Source organism: Pinus tabuliformis, chromosome 6 (genome assembly GCF_031772625.1).
Source record: "Pinus tabuliformis cultivar Carrire ecotype Pingquan chromosome 6, CPIR1, whole genome shotgun sequence".
In the NCBI taxonomy this organism is placed as follows: domain Eukaryota; kingdom Viridiplantae; phylum Streptophyta; class Pinopsida; order Pinales; family Pinaceae; genus Pinus; species Pinus tabuliformis.
In genome coordinates, this window is record NC_142292.1 from 883650602 (window position 1) to 883672079 (window position 21478).

General features: G+C 38.5%; 2 protein-coding genes across 20 annotated transcripts; both read right to left on the reverse strand.

The window, feature by feature from the left end:
• Positions 1–298: 298 nt before the first annotated feature.
• On the reverse strand, positions 299–5562 carry LOC149261713 (putative histone H2A.1). 16 transcript variants are annotated; one of them, XM_089422665.1, is made up of 7 exons: positions 4256–5562; positions 3706–3895; positions 2424–2640; positions 1942–2085; positions 1506–1722; positions 1298–1392; positions 299–937 (listed from the first exon to the last, which is right to left on the reverse strand). In XM_089422665.1, the coding sequence occupies exons 4-7, from the start codon at positions 1995–1997 to the stop codon at positions 889–891; spliced, it is 417 nt and encodes a 138-aa protein (XP_089278791.1). In that variant the 5' UTR covers positions 1998–2085; positions 2424–2640; positions 3706–3895; positions 4256–5562; the 3' UTR covers positions 299–888. The 16 variants fall into 16 exon arrangements, 7 of the variants coding, with proteins under 7 accessions (XP_089278791.1, XP_089278784.1, XP_089278800.1 ...); XR_016258510.1 differs by having other exon boundaries at positions 1298–2640; positions 4256–4350; positions 4464–4680; positions 4900–5562; XR_016258512.1 differs by having other exon boundaries at positions 1298–2640; positions 4256–4408; positions 4552–4680; positions 4862–5562.
• Positions 5563–6214: 652 nt separating this feature from the next.
• Positions 6215–7840, reverse strand: LOC149261714 (putative histone H2A.1). Of its 4 annotated transcripts, XR_016258522.1 has the most exons (4): positions 7422–7839; positions 7214–7308; positions 6664–6853; positions 6215–6441 (listed from the first exon to the last, which is right to left on the reverse strand). XR_016258522.1 is itself a non-coding variant. In XM_089422719.1 (3 exons), the coding sequence occupies exons 1-3, from the start codon at positions 7626–7628 to the stop codon at positions 6805–6807; spliced, it is 315 nt and encodes a 104-aa protein (XP_089278845.1). In that variant the 5' UTR covers positions 7629–7840; the 3' UTR covers positions 6490–6804. The 4 variants fall into 4 exon arrangements, 3 of the variants coding, with proteins under 3 accessions (XP_089278845.1, XP_089278838.1, XP_089278832.1); XM_089422719.1 differs by lacking the exon at positions 6215–6441 and having other exon boundaries at positions 6490–6853; positions 7214–7272; positions 7422–7840; XM_089422712.1 differs by lacking the exon at positions 6215–6441 and having other exon boundaries at positions 6490–6853; positions 7214–7366; positions 7510–7839.
• Positions 7841–21478: the final 13638 nt, after the last annotated feature.

Below are 21478 nucleotides of genomic sequence, written 5' to 3' on the forward strand. Positions count from 1 at the left end.
TGATATTATAAATGGGAAATACAGATTACAAAATCTTTGGAGTCAAGAGAGCTAATCATCTTAAAAGATGCAAGAAACATCCATACTCAAATGACTGCTTCATCTAAGTTAACATAAAAAAAGGGCGCCAGACACATTTACAAAACTACACATTCAGGTTAACAATCAGGCATCTACTCAAATGACATCATCTTCAGCATAGTGAGGCATCAACCAAACATAAAGATTATTTATGATGCTTAAGAGAAAAATCATAAAAAGATATCCCATAGCATTGTTCCAATTATAGCCTGCACAATAAAATCCAAATGCATCATGTTACATAAACTAAATAGACAGCAATGAGCCAGATACTTAAATATCTGCCACATTTTGCAACTGATAAAACACACATTCAGGCCTCCAAGCAGGCATCTATTTAAATACTATGCCTTGAACAAAAGGCAGTACTCACCAAATAAAAAGGATATTCATAATTCTTAAGAAAATCCTCTTATATATATATCCCGTGGCATGGTTCCAGATCTAAAATGTATAATAAACCCAAAAAGCCCGTGTTACATATATTGAATATATAGTGTAATGAACTAACATTTCGGCTCTGCTGCAGTTTTCAAGCAAAATACAATAGATTTTTACAACATGAAACCAACCCATTTCAGCTATTAATGATGGTAATGTCAAACGGCCTACTACTAATGCAAAATGGAAAATACTACTTCAACATGTGTCTGTCCACATTAATACCTTCTCGCTCTTAATGCTGTTTGGTAGAGTCGAGAAACAGAACAACGCGGAAAAGCTTCAAACTGGATGGCCCAGATATTACTCTCGCAAATCATTGCATGTGTTCAAATCAATCGATGCCCTCATATCCATTTATACATATCACGGGCAGCACTCCTCAAGCAAACAGCAGCAACAAAGAGCTGCCAGGCTATACGCATCACCAACAACATCAACAAATTATCAATGGCAATAATATGAATAAAGTCAAAAATAATTTCCTGTAGAAAAGACTACTAAACCCATCCATGGAGATAAACCAAGATAAAAGGGAACCACAGCAAGCCAGGTTCCCTGCATGATTGAGATACTAGTCAGCATATACTGTGGAAGGTACAACTAGCTTTAGGGATCCATAAAAAATGTTCAATAGTGTTGGCAAATGCCAATTAACACTTGACCTAACCCAATTCACATGCAATGAGAACAAATAATATACAACAATATGATCATCAAACCAAACCAAATAAATCATTAGATAAAATCCAATAGGTCTTCAATGAATGCTTACCATCCTTCTAAAAAGCCGGTGTAACCGCGTTGAGGATCGGGTGAAGAAAATGTAGAGTACTGTTGAGATGGATATTTTCGGCAAAAACCTAAATTCTGAGACTTGAGGTAATTGACAAAAGCCACTGATACAATGGAACCACCAAACAAATCGCTACATCATAGAACCAAATCAATGTGTTAAAAACAGAATTCATATCAATATTTACCTCAGGTGCTAGGTATTCAAGCACAGCTGCAAGAAAAATGGGGGTTCCAATCCCAACCCTCTTGGCATATCTGCCATTCTTCAGATACCTGGCGAGCCTTCCAACAGGAAATTGAAGGCCGGTTTTCACTGATTTCGTGACGGGCTTTTTCTTGGATTCTCCCTTTCGGCCCCCTGCACCTTTCCCCGACTTAGTAGAGGTTTCCATAGGTAGCGCTCTGTCAGTTTACAACAATCCAGGAGTTACACAGTACACAAAAATGCAGATGCCGAAGAGACACCGTCGATCTGCTGGTTCGCATTTCATTTTTATAATTTGTATAATTTGTAGTTAAATAAATTGGATGGGCAGGATTGTTTTAATCGTCTAACAATTAAATCAAAGGCTCAGAATTGTACACGTAATTCCAGAGGAGAGTTGATTTCAAATGGTGAACCTGCAACTGCTGGGTAAACATAATTTTCGGAGCTGGTTCTCACATAGCAATTTCATATTACCCTGCAATCTAGTCTTTGTCACGGTGTGCCCATGTATCCAGTTTCAAAATCATGCTCCTGACAAACTTGGATGTTGCCCTAACCTACAACGACAATTTTCAAAATTCATTTCCTTGAGAATAATCCTATTCAATATTCCATTGCTTTCTTCATAGCATTGCCAGATAGAACCTGCAATAGAGACTCACTGATGTCATCACCAAGTCCACCAAATCTGACCTTTACAGGAGCTTGCCAAGCCACTAAACAATAGAGCCTCTTAAATGGATTCACGTATACTAACAGCGGCTCCTAGGCGGTGAGTGGTCTGCCCTACAATTGCTTATATTCAATTCTAATTCAAATTCAATACCATACTAAAATCACGGTTCAACAATATTTGCCCCATGACATTCTAGAAATACAATATAGAGACAAATACCTTATTGTTAGGGCTACAATGTGAGAACATGTTTTCTCATGATTGACAGCAATGTCCAAACACTCGAAAAGGCTGGAGTATCTGAGTTCCACCCAGTGAAATCTAAACAACAGAAATCATTCAAAATAAGGGATTTTCCTTTTCTTTTTTGGCATTTTTATGACACCGACAACTTGTTCAATCTGCCCACAAGTTGGACTCCCAGGCAGCAAATAACCTGCACGTTACTCACAGGTTAATATCTGACTAGCAAGCGCATGCAGACCTCTTAGTCATTGGAAGTTTGACTTACTACCAGAGTTGAGAAATATAAATAATCATAATACAAAACATGATATCTCAATGAATTATAATCTCCAGAAGCAATAGATAAAACATGATAACATGACAAGTCAATGAGAAGCTGTAAGGATTACTTCAATTCCCTTGTTAGCTGACCTAGATAATGTTCAATTAGACATTCTAAAGCATTGTTTGAGCACTCAATGAATGACAATCAACTGCACAAATTCACTTTATATTTTGAAAAATCCAATGATATTATAAATGGGAAATACAGATTACAAAATCTTTGGAGTCAAGAGAGCTAATCATCTTAAAAGATGCAAGAAACATCCATACTCAAATGACTGCTTCATCTAAGTTAACATAAAAAAAGGGCGCCAGACACATTTACAAAACTACACATTCAGGTTAACAATCAGGCATCTACTCAAATGACATCATCTTCAGCATAGTGAGGCATCAACCAAACATAAAGATTATTTATGATGCTTAAGAGAAAAATCATAAAAAGATATCCCATAGCATTGTTCCAATTATAGCCTGCACAATAAAATCCAAATGCATCATGTTACATAAACTAAATAGACAGCAATGAGCCAGATACTTAAATATCTGCCACATTTTGCAACTGATAAAACACACATTCAGGCCTCCAAGCAGGCATCTATTTAAATACTATGCCTTGAACAAAAGGCAGTACTCACCAAATAAAAAGGATATTCATAATTCTTAAGAAAATCCTCTTATATATATATCCCGTGGCATGGTTCCAGATCTAAAATGTATAATAAACCCAAAAAGCCCGTGTTACATATATTGAATATATAGTGTAATGAACTAACATTTCGGCTCTGCTGCAGTTTTCAAGCAAAATACAATAGATTTTTACAACATGAAACCAACCCATTTCAGCTATTAATGATGGTAATGTCAAACGGCCTACTACTAATGCAAAATGGAAAATACTACTTCAACATGTGTCTGTCCACATTAATACCTTCTCGCTCTTAATGCTGTTTGGTAGAGTCGAGAAACAGAACAACGGGGAAAAGCTTCAAACTGGATGGCCCAGATATTACTCTCGCAAATCATTGCATGTGTTCAAATCAATCGATGCCCTCATATCCATTTATACATATCACGGGCAGCACTCCTCAAGCAAACAGCAGCAACAAAGAGCTGCCAGGCTATACGCATCACCAACAACATCAACAAATTATCAATGGCAATAATATGAATAAAGTCAAAAATAATTTCCTGTAGAAAAGACTACTAAACCCATCCATGGAGATAAACCAAGATAAAAGGGAACCACAGCAAGCCAGGTTCCCTGCATGATTGAGATACTAGTCAGCATATACTGTGGAAGGTACAACTAGCTTTAGGGATCCATAAAAAATGTTCAATAGTGTTGGCAAATGCCAATTAACACTTGACCTAACCCAATTCACATGCAATGAGAACAAATAATATACAACAATATGATCATCAAACCAAACCAAATAAATCATTAGATAAAATCCAATAGGTCTTCAATGAATGCTTACCATCCTTCTAAAAAGCCGGTGTAACCGCGTTGAGGATCGGGTGAAGAAAATGTAGAGTACTGTTGAGATGGATATTTTCGGCAAAAACCTAAATTCTGAGACTTGAGGTAATTGACAAAAGCCACTGATACAATGGAACCACCAAACAAATCGCTACATCATAGAACCAAATCAATGTGTTAAAAACAGAATTCATATCAATATTTACCTCAGGTGCTAGGTATTCAAGCACAGCTGCAAGAAAAATGGGGGTTCCAATCCCAACCCTCTTGGCATATCTGCCATTCTTCAGATACCTGGCGAGCCTTCCAACAGGAAATTGAAGGCCGGTTTTCACTGATTTCGTGACGGGCTTTTTCTTGGATTCTCCCTTTCGGCCCCCTGCACCTTTCCCCGACTTAGTAGAGGTTTCCATAGGTAGCGCTCTGTCAGTTTACAACAATCCAGGAGTTACACAGTACACAAAAATGCAGATGCCGAAGAGACACCGTCGATCTGCTGGTTCGCATTTCATTTTTATAATTTGTATAATTTGTAGTTAAATAAATTGGATGGGCAGGATTGTTTTAATCGTCTAACAATTAAATCAAAGGCTCAGAATTGTACACGTAATTCCAGAGGAGAGTTGATTTCAAATGGTGAACCTGCAACTGCTGGGTAAACATAATTTTCGGAGCTGGTTCTCACATAGCAATTTCATATTACCCTGCAATCTAGTCTTTGTCACGGTGTGCCCATGTATCCAGTTTCAAAATCATGCTCCTGACAAACTTGGATGTTGCCCTAACCTACAACGACAATTTTCAAAATTCATTTCCTTGAGAATAATCCTATTCAATATTCCATTGCTTTCTTCATAGCATTGCCAGATAGAACCTGCAATAGAGACTCACTGATGTCATCACCAAGTCCACCAAATCTGACCTTTACAGGAGCTTGCCAAGCCACTAAACAATAGAGCCTCTTAAATGGATTCACGTATACTAACAGCGGCTCCTAGGCGGTGAGTGGTCTGCCCTACAATTGCTTATATTCAATTCTAATTCAAATTCAATACCATACTAAAATCACGGTTCAACAATATTTGCCCCATGACATTCTAGAAATACAATATAGAGACAAATACCTTATTGTTAGGGCTACAATGTGAGAACATGTTTTCTCATGATTGACAGCAATGTCCAAACACTCGAAAAGGCTGGAGTATCTGAGTTCCACCCAGTGAAATCTAAACAACAGAAATCATTCAAAATAAGGGATTTTCCTTTTCTTTTTTGGCATTTTTATGACACCGACAACTTGTTCAATCTGCCCCCAAGTTGGACTCCCAGGCAGCAAATAACCTGCACGTTACTCACAGGTTAATATCTGACTAGCAAGCGCATGCAGACCTCTTAGTCATTGGAAGTTTGACTTACTACCAGAGTTGAGAAATATAAATAATCATAATACAAAACATGATATCTCAATGAATTATAATCTCCAGAAGCAATAGATAAAACATGATAACATGACAAGTCAATGAGAAGCTGTAAGGATTACTTCAATTCCCTTGTTAGCTGACCTAGATAATGTTCAATTAGACATTCTAAAGCATTGTTTGAGCACTCAATGAATGACAATCAACTGCACAAATTCACTTTATATTTTGAAAAATCCAATGATATTATAAATGGGAAATACAGATTACAAAATCTTTGGAGTCAAGAGAGCTAATCATCTTAAAAGATGCAAGAAACATCCATACTCAAATGACTGCTTCATCTAAGTTAACATAAAAAAAGGGCGCCAGACACATTTACAAAACTACACATTCAGGTTAACAATCAGGCATCTACTCAAATGACATCATCTTCAGCATAGTGAGGCATCAACCAAACATAAAGATTATTTATGATGCTTAAGAGAAAAATCATAAAAAGATATCCCATAGCATTGTTCCAATTATAGCCTGCACAATAAAATCCAAATGCATCATGTTACATAAACTAAATAGACAGCAATGAGCCAGATACTTAAATATCTGCCACATTTTGCAACTGATAAAACACACATTCAGGCCTCCAAGCAGGCATCTATTTAAATACTATGCCTTGAACAAAAGGCAGTACTCACCAAATAAAAAGGATATTCATAATTCTTAAGAAAATCCTCTTATATATATATCCCGTGGCATGGTTCCAGATCTAAAATGTATAATAAACCCAAAAAGCCCGTGTTACATATATTGAATATATAGTGTAATGAACTAACATTTCGGCTCTGCTGCAGTTTTCAAGCAAAATACAATAGATTTTTACAACATGAAACCAACCCATTTCAGCTATTAATGATGGTAATGTCAAACGGCCTACTACTAATGCAAAATGGAAAATACTACTTCAACATGTGTCTGTCCACATTAATACCTTCTCGCTCTTAATGCTGTTTGGTAGAGTCGAGAAACAGAACAACGGGGAAAAGCTTCAAACTGGATGGCCCAGATATTACTCTCGCAAATCATTGCATGTGTTCAAATCAATCGATGCCCTCATATCCATTTATACATATCACGGGCAGCACTCCTCAAGCAAACAGCAGCAACAAAGAGCTGCCAGGCTATACGCATCACCAACAACATCAACAAATTATCAATGGCAATAATATGAATAAAGTCAAAAATAATTTCCTGTAGAAAAGACTACTAAACCCATCCATGGAGATAAACCAAGATAAAAGGGAACCACAGCAAGCCAGGTTCCCTGCATGATTGAGATACTAGTCAGCATATACTGTGGAAGGTACAACTAGCTTTAGGGATCCATAAAAAATGTTCAATAGTGTTGGCAAATGCCAATTAACACTTGACCTAACCCAATTCACATGCAATGAGAACAAATAATATACAACAATATGATCATCAAACCAAACCAAATAAATCATTAGATAAAATCCAATAGGTCTTCAATGAATGCTTACCATCCTTCTAAAAAGCCGGTGTAACCGCGTTGAGGATCGGGTGAAGAAAATGTAGAGTACTGTTGAGATGGATATTTTCGGCAAAAACCTAAATTCTGAGACTTGAGGTAATTGACAAAAGCCACTGATACAATGGAACCACCAAACAAATCGCTACATCATAGAACCAAATCAATGTGTTAAAAACAGAATTCATATCAATATTTACCTCAGGTGCTAGGTATTCAAGCACAGCTGCAAGAAAAATGGGGGTTCCAATCCCAACCCTCTTGGCATATCTGCCATTCTTCAGATACCTGGCGAGCCTTCCAACAGGAAATTGAAGGCCGGTTTTCACTGATTTCGTGACGGGCTTTTTCTTGGATTCTCCCTTTCGGCCCCCTGCACCTTTCCCTGACTTAGTAGAGGTTTCCATAGGTAGCGCTCTGTCAGTTTACAACAATCCAGGAGTTACACAGTACACAAAAATGCAGATGCCGAAGAGACACCGTCGATCTGCTGGTTCGCATTTCATTTTTATAATTTGTATAATTTGTAGTTAAATAAATTGGATGGGCAGGATTGTTTTAATCGTCTAACAATTAAATCAAAGGCTCAGAATTGTACACGTAATTCCAGAGGAGAGTTGATTTCAAATGGAAACGCCTTACGGCGTAATAATCAAATTGTGATTTGACAATTCCTTTGTTTATAATCAGATTGTGATTTGACATTGAATAAAGTAAAGGTTGCTACCCAGTTATGTTATATTTCCCTTAGTTCTGCGGAAGACCTTTGGAGGGATTCTATGGATTTTTAAAAGAACAGTTTAGTGTTAAAATTGGTATACTAAATTTTAAAAGTATGGTTTGTTTTATATTTTAATTTAACTTTTTGTATGGTTTGTTTTTATATTTTAATTTAACTTTTTGTCATGGTCTGTCTTTTCATCTGGTTCTGATGCTGAATCATACATGTTAGTTTGAAAAGTATTGGCCAAAAAATTCTCTCATGTGATTTCTACCGAAAGGCTTTGTTTAAAGCATTGTTTATATTTCAATTTTAATTTTTTGAGTAGTCATTAAATTTTCAGTGTAGTGGTTAAATTTAATAATAATTTTTTATATTAAATCACTAAAATTTTGATTAAATATAAATTTAAGTTTTTTTAATTAATAGATTTCTGTTGACCATGATTAGCTAAGCATTGATCAATTCGAGTTATAATGTTTAATTTTGTAAAACAAATATTTATTTTTCAATATTATTGAAAAAAAATATTTTTGCAACATTTGATTGAACCATAACTTAGAAGGTTTTATCGTAGTGTTTGTGCCATGTGAATAATTGCTTCAAATATTTTTGCTATAATTTTTGGATGTTGTTAACCATAAGTTACTCCCCACCATAATTTATGCAAAGTATTTGCATAAAAAATGAATAGAAACAAGATGGAAATAAATATACCCGATGTTTTCTTCAATGTTTTACTATAATTAATTGGAATTGTCTACCTAAGCAGTGGAATTGTCCGAACGGTCAAAAGTGGTTGGAATCCGGCAAAAAAATTCAATAAATCTTGCAGTAGTAGTGTTTGAATCTTGTTTTTGATAGTGGAAATGGATTCAGTTAAACTACAGCACACAGGCAGGCGCCCACACACACAGATATATATATATATATATATATATATATATATATTTCATTCCTTAGCAAATTTAAGGAAATTAATTATTTAACAATGTTTAAGTTATGTAAAATTTTAATTATGTGATAGTTTTTAAAAACATCCAATATATTGAGTGAATAATCTACTTTTATCTAGGATAAATAAAATGATTAAATAATGTTTATGAAAAAAAATCATATTATTGAGAAATAGGGAATAGAAAAAACACAATTTTGATAAAGATAATGATAAAAGGAGAAAGTGAATTAACAAAAAAAAAAAAAAAAATAATTAATATAATTGTTTGTTTGGTTTCATTATGTTCGTTGACATCCTTCCACAATAACATGGATCTCTAACATAGATCTCTTCCTTTTTTTGCAGTATGAAAAAAGCATGATTATATATTAATAGTTCAAAAATCAGGAGAGTACAATGCCATTCAAATGTTCCACATCAATACAGTTCCATGTGGAGATGCCATTTCAGCATTCTGTCATAGAATTGCCATATACAAAACATAAAAAGAGATATAACAATCCATAGACCACGTACATATCTAGAACTATAAACATGCATGACACAATTGTATGCAATTCAAAACCAAATAAGAAAATAGTATGCATTCGGCATGTCATCTACTTCTTCTAACCGGTTGTACAGTGCTAAAATAACAGCATGTCAATCCCTCCGGATGATTGAAAGCTAAAACAATTATAAGACTAGTAGAGTTGCAAAACATTATACAAAAAAAGAGGGGATGAAGAAACTTAGCTAGGGAATGGGAAGTCTCCTATATCTATGACTTTTTGATTCAGGAGAATTTCTAAGTGCATTTTTCCAGAGTTAACATTTAAGCCCCTCTTCGATAGTTCATCTGCATACATATTCTGTTCTTTGCCAACATCCCTGATAGTGGAGTTACTGTGTTGTTTCCATAGTAGTTCAATTGTCCTCAGCCAACCATGTAATAATGGGTTTGTGATGTTTTATTTATTTGATCAATTATAATTTTTGAATCCCCAGCGATATGTATGAGAGGGATATCAAGGAAATTAGTGAACCATAGGAGGCCCCATAAGGCCATTGCTTTAGCCTTTATGTTAGTGCCTCTACCTCCATGCCAATATGTTCTGTATGTTAGTGCCTCTGAGATGACAAGCCAAAAACCACAACCACATGTGTGTCGTTGAGTAGCACCATCAAAAAAACCCATAAGGTATTCCATCTGAAGTTCAGTCCTCTTGTGACGAGGTGATTTGGAGGATGTTTCATTTGATGTATGCAGTGTGTGGTTGATTAACACATTTTCAATTATCTTATAGAAATTTCCAGTGTAATTCTAAAAGATGCAGATGTTTCTCCACTTCCATATTTCCCAAAATAGGATAGGTGGAATGATTCTCCAGACATACTTTTGAGAGCTCCACCACCGTAAACAATCCACAATGCATTCATGTTGAATATACAGAAAACCAATATATAAAGAATGTCTTTTCCATACCTGAATTGTATGTTGACATGTGAGGAAAATATGATTGTTATTTTATGGTTCCTCTTTGCAGATAGGACAGATGTCAGGCCCTTGCCATTGTCTCTTTTGCAAGTTTTCCCAAGTAAGATTTTTATTATGGAAAACCAACCAAGTAAAGAGGATGATTTTGTTTGGGATTTTAGTTTTCCAAAAGGCAAATAAAACATGTTTCTCACTCAGTTATGCATCCACAGAACAGAGAGTGAGGTATATATCTGCAACTTTAATGTTATCATTCTTCATCTTCCTTGACCAGATTAATTTATCATGAATGCCAGCACGGCATATCCCGAGTTGTTTCATCCTGGCTACAATTGGTCCCATTCCAGGTCCCAATGTCCAGATAGACCCAATTCTTGTGCTTCCTTCCAAACTGGGTATGGACCCCTCCATAGTGAAATGGCTTGACATCAGAAGTATATGCCTCTTCTATTTAGGGTATTTATAAGCTGCTCTAGGATCATATCCTCATCGCCAGCACCTAGAATGTGGTCGATACCAATGAGAATGTTGTGGCCCGATCCAATGTTCCAAGCCAGGTGTTGTAGGAAGATCTTAGTGACTTTTTGGAAGCTGAGCCAGATATCTGATCCATTTGTAACCCTAATGGAACCCCTTTGGAACCAGTATATGAAATCACGGTTCTTTAAGTATTTTTGTCTGATGACCAGACTCCATGTTCCCATCCCAAAAATACCTCTCCATAGAGACTTGATTAATAATGCCCATCCAAAACGACGGAGGTCTAGAATTCCCCATCCCCCCATGACCTTTGGCAGAGTGATCTTGGACATCTTAGACAAGTGAGATTTCTTATGCTCATGAATACCACCCCATATAAAATTAGCCATAATACAGTTCAGATAGTGAATGATGGCCGCAGGAATATGGTAAATATGGGCCCAGTATACCCTTAGTTGATTAAGGACAGCTTGTGAAAGGATGAGACAACCCCCGAGGGACAAACATCTATATTCCCACTAAGAAATCTTCTTAAAATATCTATCTACAAGCCATAGCCAATCAACATTCCTATATTTACAGGGTTTGATATGGTATCCCAAGTACTTCATACCATGACCCATCAACTCGACTTCAAATCCAAACGAATTTTTTATATATGCAATGATGTCCAAAACACAATTTCCATGATAAATAATAGATTTGCATGCATTCATATACAGACTAGTATCATTAGCAAATTTCCTGAAAATATAAAAAAGGCACAACCATGTAAAACGATTCAACATACCCATGATGAGCACGTCATCTACGAAGAAACCATGTGATATGTTGATGTTTTTGCCCATCTACAGAGCCTGGAAATGGTCTCATTCCATTGCTTTTGAAATGTGTAGGCTCAAGTCATCCATAGCTAGGATAAATAACAGTGGCGACAAAGTCTCAGTCCACTCCTCGCCCGAAAGAATTTTGTAGGGTATCCGTTAATAATCACAGAATAATCAACATTAATCACGCACACCATAATCGATTCAACACATTGGGATGTAAGCCTATTTTGAATAGGACCAGCCTGAGGTAACCCCAATCCAGGCAGTCAAAAGCCTTCTTCAGATCAACTTGCAGGATGTCAGCATTAAGGTCTTTTGTATCAATCAAATGCATGCATTTTTCTGCATTTGCAATGGCATCATGTATTTGTCTGCCCTGTAGAAACACGTGTTGCTCAGGAGATATATGGCATGATAGAGTACTCCGCATACGCCCAACAATGGTTTTTTAGATAACTTTATAGATAAGATTGCACAGCGAAATTGGCCTGTAGTCCTCAAAATAGGTAGTAGGATTGCGCTCCGGGATAAGGGAAATATAAGTAGACTTAATGTGATGGTGTACATTCCCAGTGAGTCTAGACTCCTCCATAATTTGCAGTATTTCATTTTTGAAAATATCAAAGAAATGCGTGAACAACTCCACAGTGCACCCATCCAGCCTCGGGCTTTTATCGCCATTGAATGATTTAAGGACACTAAGTAATTCCTCCTCAGTGATGCTTCTGTACAGTGCATCATTTGATTCTTGGTCAAACATATTCAGGTAGTGCTCAATCCCCCATATGAGGTCTTCGACAACAATGTTTTCGTTGCACTCATATGCCGCTTTGAAATGTGAGGTCACAGCTTTGGATAAATCCTCCTGTGACTGGATATGGTTTCCCTCAACATCATGAAACCCCCATATAGAATTTTCTTTACGCATATGGTTTGAAAAACGATGGAAAAATTTAGTATTTGTGTCTCCCACTTTAATCCAGATAGCCTAGCTCTTAAGGCTCCAAGTGGCTTCTTCAAAATATAAGAGTTTTTTCCTTTTTAATTCCAACTCCAAAATGTGTGAATGGGTAGCATCTGGAAGATTATTCGTGGCCATCAATGGGAGGAGGAGGTCCAGCTCACATTGAATATCCTTAATCTCTTTTTTCATGGACTGATTTTTCCTCTTTTGCTAGTTTTTCACTTCCACGTGGAGAGTCTCCAATTTGTCCAGTATCTGTTCCATAGGGGAGGATCCAATATCCCTGTTGCAACACCATGTATCCGTCACTAGAGTATTAAACTCTATATCATCTAGCCAGGTTCTGTTGAATTTAAATGGCATTCCTAGGCGCACCATCGACCTCTTCCAAACAAGTGTAATAGGTCTGTGATCTGATAAAAAATTATTGATCATCTTCGTGTGCACATCTCCTAAGCAAGCAACCAAATGTTCATGCATTAAAAAACGATCCAGTCTCTTGGTGACATATTCCTCGCCTGCACACCTATTGTCCCAAGTGGGAGCAAGCAACCAAATGTTCATGCATTAAAAAACAATCCTGTCTCTTGGTGACATATTCCTCGCCTGCACACCCATTGTCCCAAGTGGGAGCCATTTCATCCAGGAAAATGTCCACAAAGTTGTGTGCTAGAGGAGGAACACAAAACATCCCCGCCAAGGGGTCAATCCTTCTGTATCTTCCCCATAATTCTTCCAAAGCAATGTTACAGTTTAAATCTCCAGCAATGATGAGGGAGGCCAACTCCATAATACCAGAAGAAAACAAATGGTCTGAGAAAATGTCTTATCTCTATAACGAGCATAGGTGTTCAAAATATGAATACAACCGCCCATTCTGCGGATGTGTCCTTCAAGGAGGATGCCTGCGAAACATCTATAAGATTTAAATCTGACCCATCTAGGGTCCCAAATAGCCACTAAACCGCCAGAGAGACCCACAGTCGCAGTAGCAGATATATGCCATTCTGGGAGAATTTTCCGGAAATATTTTACAACCTGAGGAATAGAGTGCATGGATTCTTGCAGTAGAATGATATATGGGTGAAGAGAGGAGAAAAGAATCTTCAGGGCCCGATATTTCGGGGCAGCTCCCAAACCCCGTATATTTAGTGTCAAAATGAACGTCATGGAGACGCCTGCTCGGGCAATCGTGCTCTAAGGGCCCATGAGGGGGGGATGTCAGCAATAGGCACATCAACCAAAAATCGGTCCATAGGGGAGGTAAGAGGATTAGGCCTAGGACGTCCTCTAAAATGTCGACTTCCTCAATTTTGTTTTCGTCGAACAGTGATGTTACCTGCAGAAGTAGGGCTGATGTGGGGGGTAGGAGAGCTAGATGGCTTGTGGATGGTAAGGGTCCGCAAGTCCAATGATTTCCTATCGAGAAGAAAGTCCAGGTCACTGCCCACTAAGTTTGCAGGTGAGTCTAGTGGCGAGTTGGGCGGAGTGACACTTGTCCTAGGCCCCTTATTTCGGTTAGCAAGAATGGAAGGTGACGAAGATGGAACGTACGTGATTTCGGTGGTGGAGGGTAAGTCGTGGATCAAGTATGGAGCCAAGAAAGGTGGCGGGTCTTCCGGGCCAGGGTGGATTGGTCCTAGAGAGGGTTTATGGGAATGTATTACTGGACTAGAAGGGGTCGGGAAATCAGACTTCAATGAAGATAATGGGGAAGAAGGAACTAGAATGAATGATGAACCATTTAATGAAGAGTCAAATGTATGTGAGCAGGGAGGATAGGAGCCAAGGAGAATACCTGAATGCTGCCGAGCAGAAATTCCATGTCGAATGTTTTGTGCAGGCTAACCTCCCCCATGATGAGACTTAAAAAATGCACCAGAGAAAGGCCTACCATGTAATCGTCCTCCCGGTCGACGTAGGCATTGTACTAATAGATGTCCGGTGTGGTGATAGTGTGAACACTGGAAAGGAACCCCCCAAAAGTCCAATCTCTATGATAGCTGAGTCTTGCCCCAGGACAAACCAATATGGTCCGAAAAGCCGCCACAGTATTCCTTTCCAATCAGGATCCAAGCCACCCGTTTTTCCGGAGCCCCCAAGCATCGAGGATCTACATAAATGAATTTGTCGATAGTGTTACCAATAACCATAAGGACCTGTTTCGTCCATAGCTCAATTGGAAAACCCGATAATTTCACCCAAATGAGCTTGTTTTGTAGCGTGTTTTGGAGTGAATTGTATCCAATGTACCATTGATGTAGCTCCAGGAAAGTCTTCCCATTAATCCATGGCACTGATTTGATTTTTTCCAAGACCTCCTGACTTATAAAATGGAAACTATACCAACTTTTAAAAAGCCTCACGATAGTCGGCATATATCCTAGCATCGATTTCCACTTCTTCTCTACCCAGTCTCTCATGTCTGGGTCACTAACTTCTAAGAAGTACAACCTTCCTACGAGAGTATGCTTCTGCAGACTAGTAATCCTATCAATCCGTACAGCATTGTCCAAAGACAATGTAGGTGGCAGGGAGGTGGTTTTAATAGAACGTTGCTTGTGTTTGGAATGTCATACCCATGCAGCATGTTTGCCACCTTGCGAAAAGAGGGACGCATGGTTGCCATCTGGCATACGAGCATCACCCAAAATGTTGTGCCAAGAGAATGTGGGCCACCCCAACGGTCAGCACTAGCAGAATGCAGGAGGTGTGACTCGGCATCTATCGTGGCCCGTATAAGGGCCTCATTGGCAGATGAGTTGGAGTAGTGTCCCGCCATAACCCCATAGAGCACGAAAAGACCACAAACGGATCCCAAAGCGTAGTATGACAGTAATTAATGGGGATGTATAGGTGGGTAGCTGTGAAAAGATATAAACAGGGTCCAGAAATAACTACGACCCCCTCGGGAACTGGAAGGAAAGTTCACGAGGGAATGGAATCGTGCAGAGAATAAACCCACATACAAGAAAAATTGAAGTATGTCGTCAGGAGGTTATCCAAATCGGGAAAAAAGGTGGATACTGACATGGGGAACAATACCAGATATATCGGGGCGATATATGAAGATTCCGGAGCACATGGGGAAGTGTCTGGCAGACAGCTGTTGGTAATGGGATGTGATCCCAGTATTAAATGCCACCTACAAGCCTTGGAACAATACAAACCACCGGAGAATAGAACAATTTTGGTACTAGGAAAATGAAACCGACAAGAGACCAGAGCCGAATGACCAAGTCAGGCAAGAGAAGACCAGAGGATAGAGAAAATTACAAGTTCTTAGTTGCAACAGTAGCAATAATAGCCTTTGCAGGTCATCCAAAAATTACATACCTGGAAGCCAAAATTCTTGCAAGGTTTGGTGATATAACAGATGCACGACCACTGGTACCAAATGGAATAAAAAACATTAAAGAGAAGACAAGGTTCTTCCTCAGTGAACAAGGCCGACCAAGTGTCTTGAATTGTATCAAACCCAGATGGCATATGGACGATGTCGCAAAGGGTGGAAATGGGTCACATATATACAGAAGAGAATATAAAGTGCAATGGTGAAAATAAGCAAAATGTGGTAGAGAACAGAGGGCATGAGGTTATATAGAAACATGCTATCAAACCCAGAATCCTAGAAGTATATAGAAAAAGAGTAGATGGGGAAAAATTTTAAGTTGCAGCCCATATACTCAACATTCGAAGACAGAGTCAACCAGGGTTGAACAAAGCCAAATACCAGACGCCCACGGAAAATAGTATGCATTCGGCATGTCATCTGCTTCTTCTAGCCAGTTTTACAGTGTTGAAATAACAACATGTCCATCCCTCTAGATGATGGAAAGCTAAAACAATTACAAGACTAGGAGTGTTAAAAAAAATATAGAAAAAAAGAGGGGATGAAGAAACTTAGCCAGGGAATGGGAAGTCTGCTATATCTATGACTTTTTGATTCAGGATAATTTCTAAGTGCATTTTTCTAGAGTAACCATTTAAGCCCCTCTTCGATAGTTCATCTGCATGCATATTCTGTTCTCTGCCAACATGTCTGATAGTGGAGTTATTGTGTTGTTTGCATAGTAGTTCAATTCTCCTCATCCATCCATGTAATAATGGGTTTGTGATGTTTGCATTGCCCATTATTTGATCAATTATAATTTTTGAATCCTCATGGATATGTATGAGAGGGATATTAAGGAAATTAGTGAACCATAGGAGGCCCCATAAGGCCATTGCTTTAGCCTTTATGTTAGTGCCTCTACCTCCATGCCAATATGTTTTGTATGTCAGTGCCTCTGAGATGGCAAGCCAAAAACCACAACCACATGTGTGTCATTGAGTAGCACCATCAAAAAAACCTATAGGATATTCCATCTGAAGTTTAGTCCTCTTGTGACGAGGTGCTTTGGAGGGTATTTCATTTGATGTATGCAGTGTGTGGTTGATTAAAACATTTTCAATTATCTTATAGAAATTTCCAGTGTAATTCTAAAAGATGCAGATGTTCCTCCACTTCCATATTTCCCAAAATAGGATAGGTGGAATGATTCTCTAGACAGAATTTTGAGAGCTCCACCACCGACAATCCATAATGCATTCATGTTGAATATACGGAAAACCAATATATAAAGAAAGTCTTTTCCATACGTGAATTGTATGTTGACATGTGAGGAAAATATGATTTTTATTTTCTGATTCCTCTTTGCAGATAGGATAGATGCCAGGTCCTTGCCATTGTCTCTTTTGCAAGTTTTCCCAAGTAATATTTTTATTATGGAAAACCAACCAAGTAAAGAGGATGATTTTGTTTGGGATTTCAGTTTTCCAAAAGGCAAATAAAACATGTTTCTCACTCAGTTGTGCATCCACAGAACATAGAGTGAGTTTTATATCTGCAACTTTATTGTTATCATTCTTCATCTTCCTTGACCAGATTAACTTATCATGAATGCCATCATGGCATATCCCGAGTTGTTTCATCCTGGCTACAATCCGTCCCATTCCAGGTCCCAATGTCCAGATAGACCCAATTCTTGTGTGCTCTTCCAGACTGGGTATGGACCCCTCCATAGTGAAATGGCTTGACACCATAAGTTTATGCCTCTTCTATTTAGGGTATTTATAAGCTTCTCCAGTATCATATCCTCATTACTAGAACCTAGAATGTGGTTGATGCCAATAAGAATGTTGTGGCCCGATCTAATGTTCCAAGCCAGGTGTTGTAGGAAGATCTTAGTGACTTTTTGGAAGTTGAGCCAGATAGCTAATCCATTTGTAACTCCAATGGAACCCCTTTAGAACCAGTATATGAAATCATGGTTCTTTAAGTATTTTTGTCTGATGACCAGACTCCATGTTCCCGTCCCAAAACTACCTCTCCATAGAGACTTGATTAATAACGCCCATCCAAAATGACGAGGGTCTAGAATTCTGCATCCTCCCATGACCTTTGACAGAGTGATCTTGGACATCTTAGACAAGTGAAATTTCTTATGCTCATGACTACCACCCCATATAAAATAGCCTTAATACGATTGAGATAGTGAATGATGGCCGCAGGAATATGGTAAATATGGGCCCAGTATACCCCTAGTTGATTAAGGATAGCTTGTGAAAGGATGAGACAACCCCCCGGGGACAGACATCTATATTCCCACCCAGAAATCTTCTTAAAATATATATCTACAAGCCATAGCCAATCAACATTCCTATATTTACAGGGTTTGATATGGTATCCCAAGTACTTCATACCATGACCCATCAACTCAACTTCAAATCTAAATAGATTTTTTATATATGCAATGATGTCCAAATCACAATTTCCATGATAAATAATAGATTTGCATGCATTCATATACAGACCAATAGCATTAGCAAATTTCCTAAAAATATAAAAAAGTAACAACCATGCAAAATGATTCAACATACCCCTGATGAACACATCATCTCCGAAGAAACCATGTGATATGTTGATGTTTCTGCCCATCTACAGAGCCTGGAAATGCTCTCGTTCCACTTCTTTTGAAATGTGCAGGCTCAAGCCGTCCATAGCCAGGATAAATAACAATGGTGACAAAGTCTCAGTCCACACCCCGCCCGGAAGAATTTTGTAGGGTATCCGTTAATAATCACATAATAATCAACATTAATGACACATGCCATAATCGATTCAGCACATTTGGGATGTAATCCTATTTTAAATAGGACCAGCCTGAGGTAACCCCAATCCAGACAGTCAAAATCCTTCTTCAGATCAACTTGCAGGATGGCAGCATTGAGGTTTTTTGTATCAATCAAATGCATGCATTCTTCTGCATTTGCAATGACATCATGTATTTGTTTGCCCTGTAGAAACCCGTGTTTCTCAGGAGATATATGGCGTGATAGAGTACTCCGCATACGCCCAAGAATGGTTTTTGAGATAACTTTATAGATAAGGTTGCACAACGAAATTGGCTTGTAGTCCTCAAAACAGGCAGTAGGATTGTGCTTCGGGATAAGGGCAATATAAGTAGACTTAATGTGATGGTGTACATTCCCAGTGAGTCTAGACTCCTCCACCATTTGTAGTTGTTCATTTTTGAAAATATCAAAGAAATGTGTGAACAACTCCTGTTATGCTCTTAACTGGCAAGACGATACTAGAATACCAAATATGCGAAGAGATATACCCAGAACATAGAACAATGAGAAATAACAACAAGTATTTTATTATTCAGAAAGCAATGTTCGCTTGCCTCTTCGAGGGGGAAACCTCTAGTAGAGCTGAGCTTGATTACAAAATAAGACACGATGCTCCTCAAAGGGAGTCTCTATCCTTTATATAGGATTCATACATGCAATACCATGGGGCAATACCATGGTTCTTATTAATACCATCTATCTAATACCATGGCCCATTTGCAACTAACTGTGGTCCCGTCATTAAATGCGGGTTAACCACTTACAATTATTAATATGGGCTTTATTGACTCTTTATTTAACTATAACTATGACTCGATCTTATTACATAAATAAGGGGGTTAGGGTAGGACCCTAACATGCCCTCCCCCATAAGAATAGCCTTGTCCTCAAGGCTGAGGCTATGGAAACTGCTAAAGAATAGTGGTTGGTTCCCAAGTTGCATCATTCGGAGAGGTGTCTTTCCACTTGACAAGGACTTCCTTGATCATGCGGCCACACAGGTGCCGTTCTCGTGTGTCCAGGACCTGTTCAGGTTGGAGCTAGATTGACCCTTCTTCATCTAGTTCAGGTAAACTGGTTTGAATTCTACAATTTTTCCCAATCACTTTCTTGAGGCATGAGACATGGAAAACTGGATGGATTTTTGGAGTGGGTGGCAAAGCTAGCTTGTAGGCAACTTCTCCAATGCGCTGAAGTACTTGATACGATCCATAGAATTTTGGAGATAGTTTCTGACAACCCTTGTCTTTGAGTGATGTTTGCTTATATGGTTGCAGCCTCAAAAAATACCTGATCCCCTTCTTGAAATTGGTGTTCTGAGCAATGTTGATCTACCTGTTGCTTCATGCAGTTTTGAGCTTGATGAAGATTCTCTCAAATATGGGCTAGCATGGTTGTGCGATTCTGTAGGAGTTGATCCACTGCTTGTATCTTTGAGCACCCCTTGATATAAGAAGTAGGGGAAGGAGGGAGTTGACCATAAACTGCTTCATATGGATTCATTTTGGCGATGGCATGATAGTTGGTGTTATACCACCATTCAGCTAGAGGTAACCACTGTACCCAGAGATGTTTCTTTTCTTAAGTGAAACACCTAAGGTAGGTTTCCAAACATTTGTTGACTGCTTCGGTTTGACCATTAGTTTGTGGATGATAGGAAGTACTGAGTTGTAGTTGGGTACCTTGTAGCCAGAAGAGTTCCTGCCAAAAGTTACTGGTGAATACTGGGTCACGATCAGACACAATGGAAGTGGGCATGCCATGAAATTTGAAGATCTGATCCATGAAATATTGAGCGACCAAAGTCGGTGTAAAAGGGCGGGGTAGGGCGCAAAAATGAGCATACTTAGAAATTCTATCCACAACCACCATGATGACTAACTTGTTTCCTGACTTTGGAAGACTCGTAATGAAATCCATAGAAACCTCTGTCCATATTGATGTCAGGATGGGCAATGGCTGTAATGTGCCTAGTGATTTGATTGTTTCTCCTTTGTGGCACTAATAGATGTTGCATTCAGCTACAAAAGTAAGAATGTCCTTTTTCATGCCTGTCCAAAAAAATGATCTTCAAGTGCGAGCTTACGTCTTCTGAATGTCCTGCAGTGGGAGATGAGTGCAACTCCGCCAAAATGTGGCTTTTGAGGGTGGATGTTGGTGATATTATGACTCTGTCCTTGTAGTGAAGAATCTCATCCTGCCACGAGTAGCCCTCTATGGAATTTGGATCCGCCTGCAATTGAGTAATGAGTTGGGAGACCTAGGGATGTGAAAACCATTCCTTGCAAGCCTCTTCAATCCACTCTGGAATGGGAAGGGAAATTGCGAGCAGGGTACTTTCCTCCTCAAATTGGCAGGATAATGCATCTGCTACAATATTTTCGTGCCATTTCTTGTAAATTATCTCATAATCATATCCCAGCATTTTAGCGATCCATTTATTTTGTTGTGGTGAGGATAGGTGTTGCTCCAAAAAATATTTAAGACTTTGATGGTTTGTGCATATTTGGAAACATCACCCTAATAAGTATGGTCGCCAAGTATCTACTGCATGTAAGATGGCCATCATCTCCTTCTCATAGGTAGATTGTCCCAGATTATTCCCACTTAGTTGTTGGCTCGTGAAGGCCAAGGGTCAACCTTCCTGCAT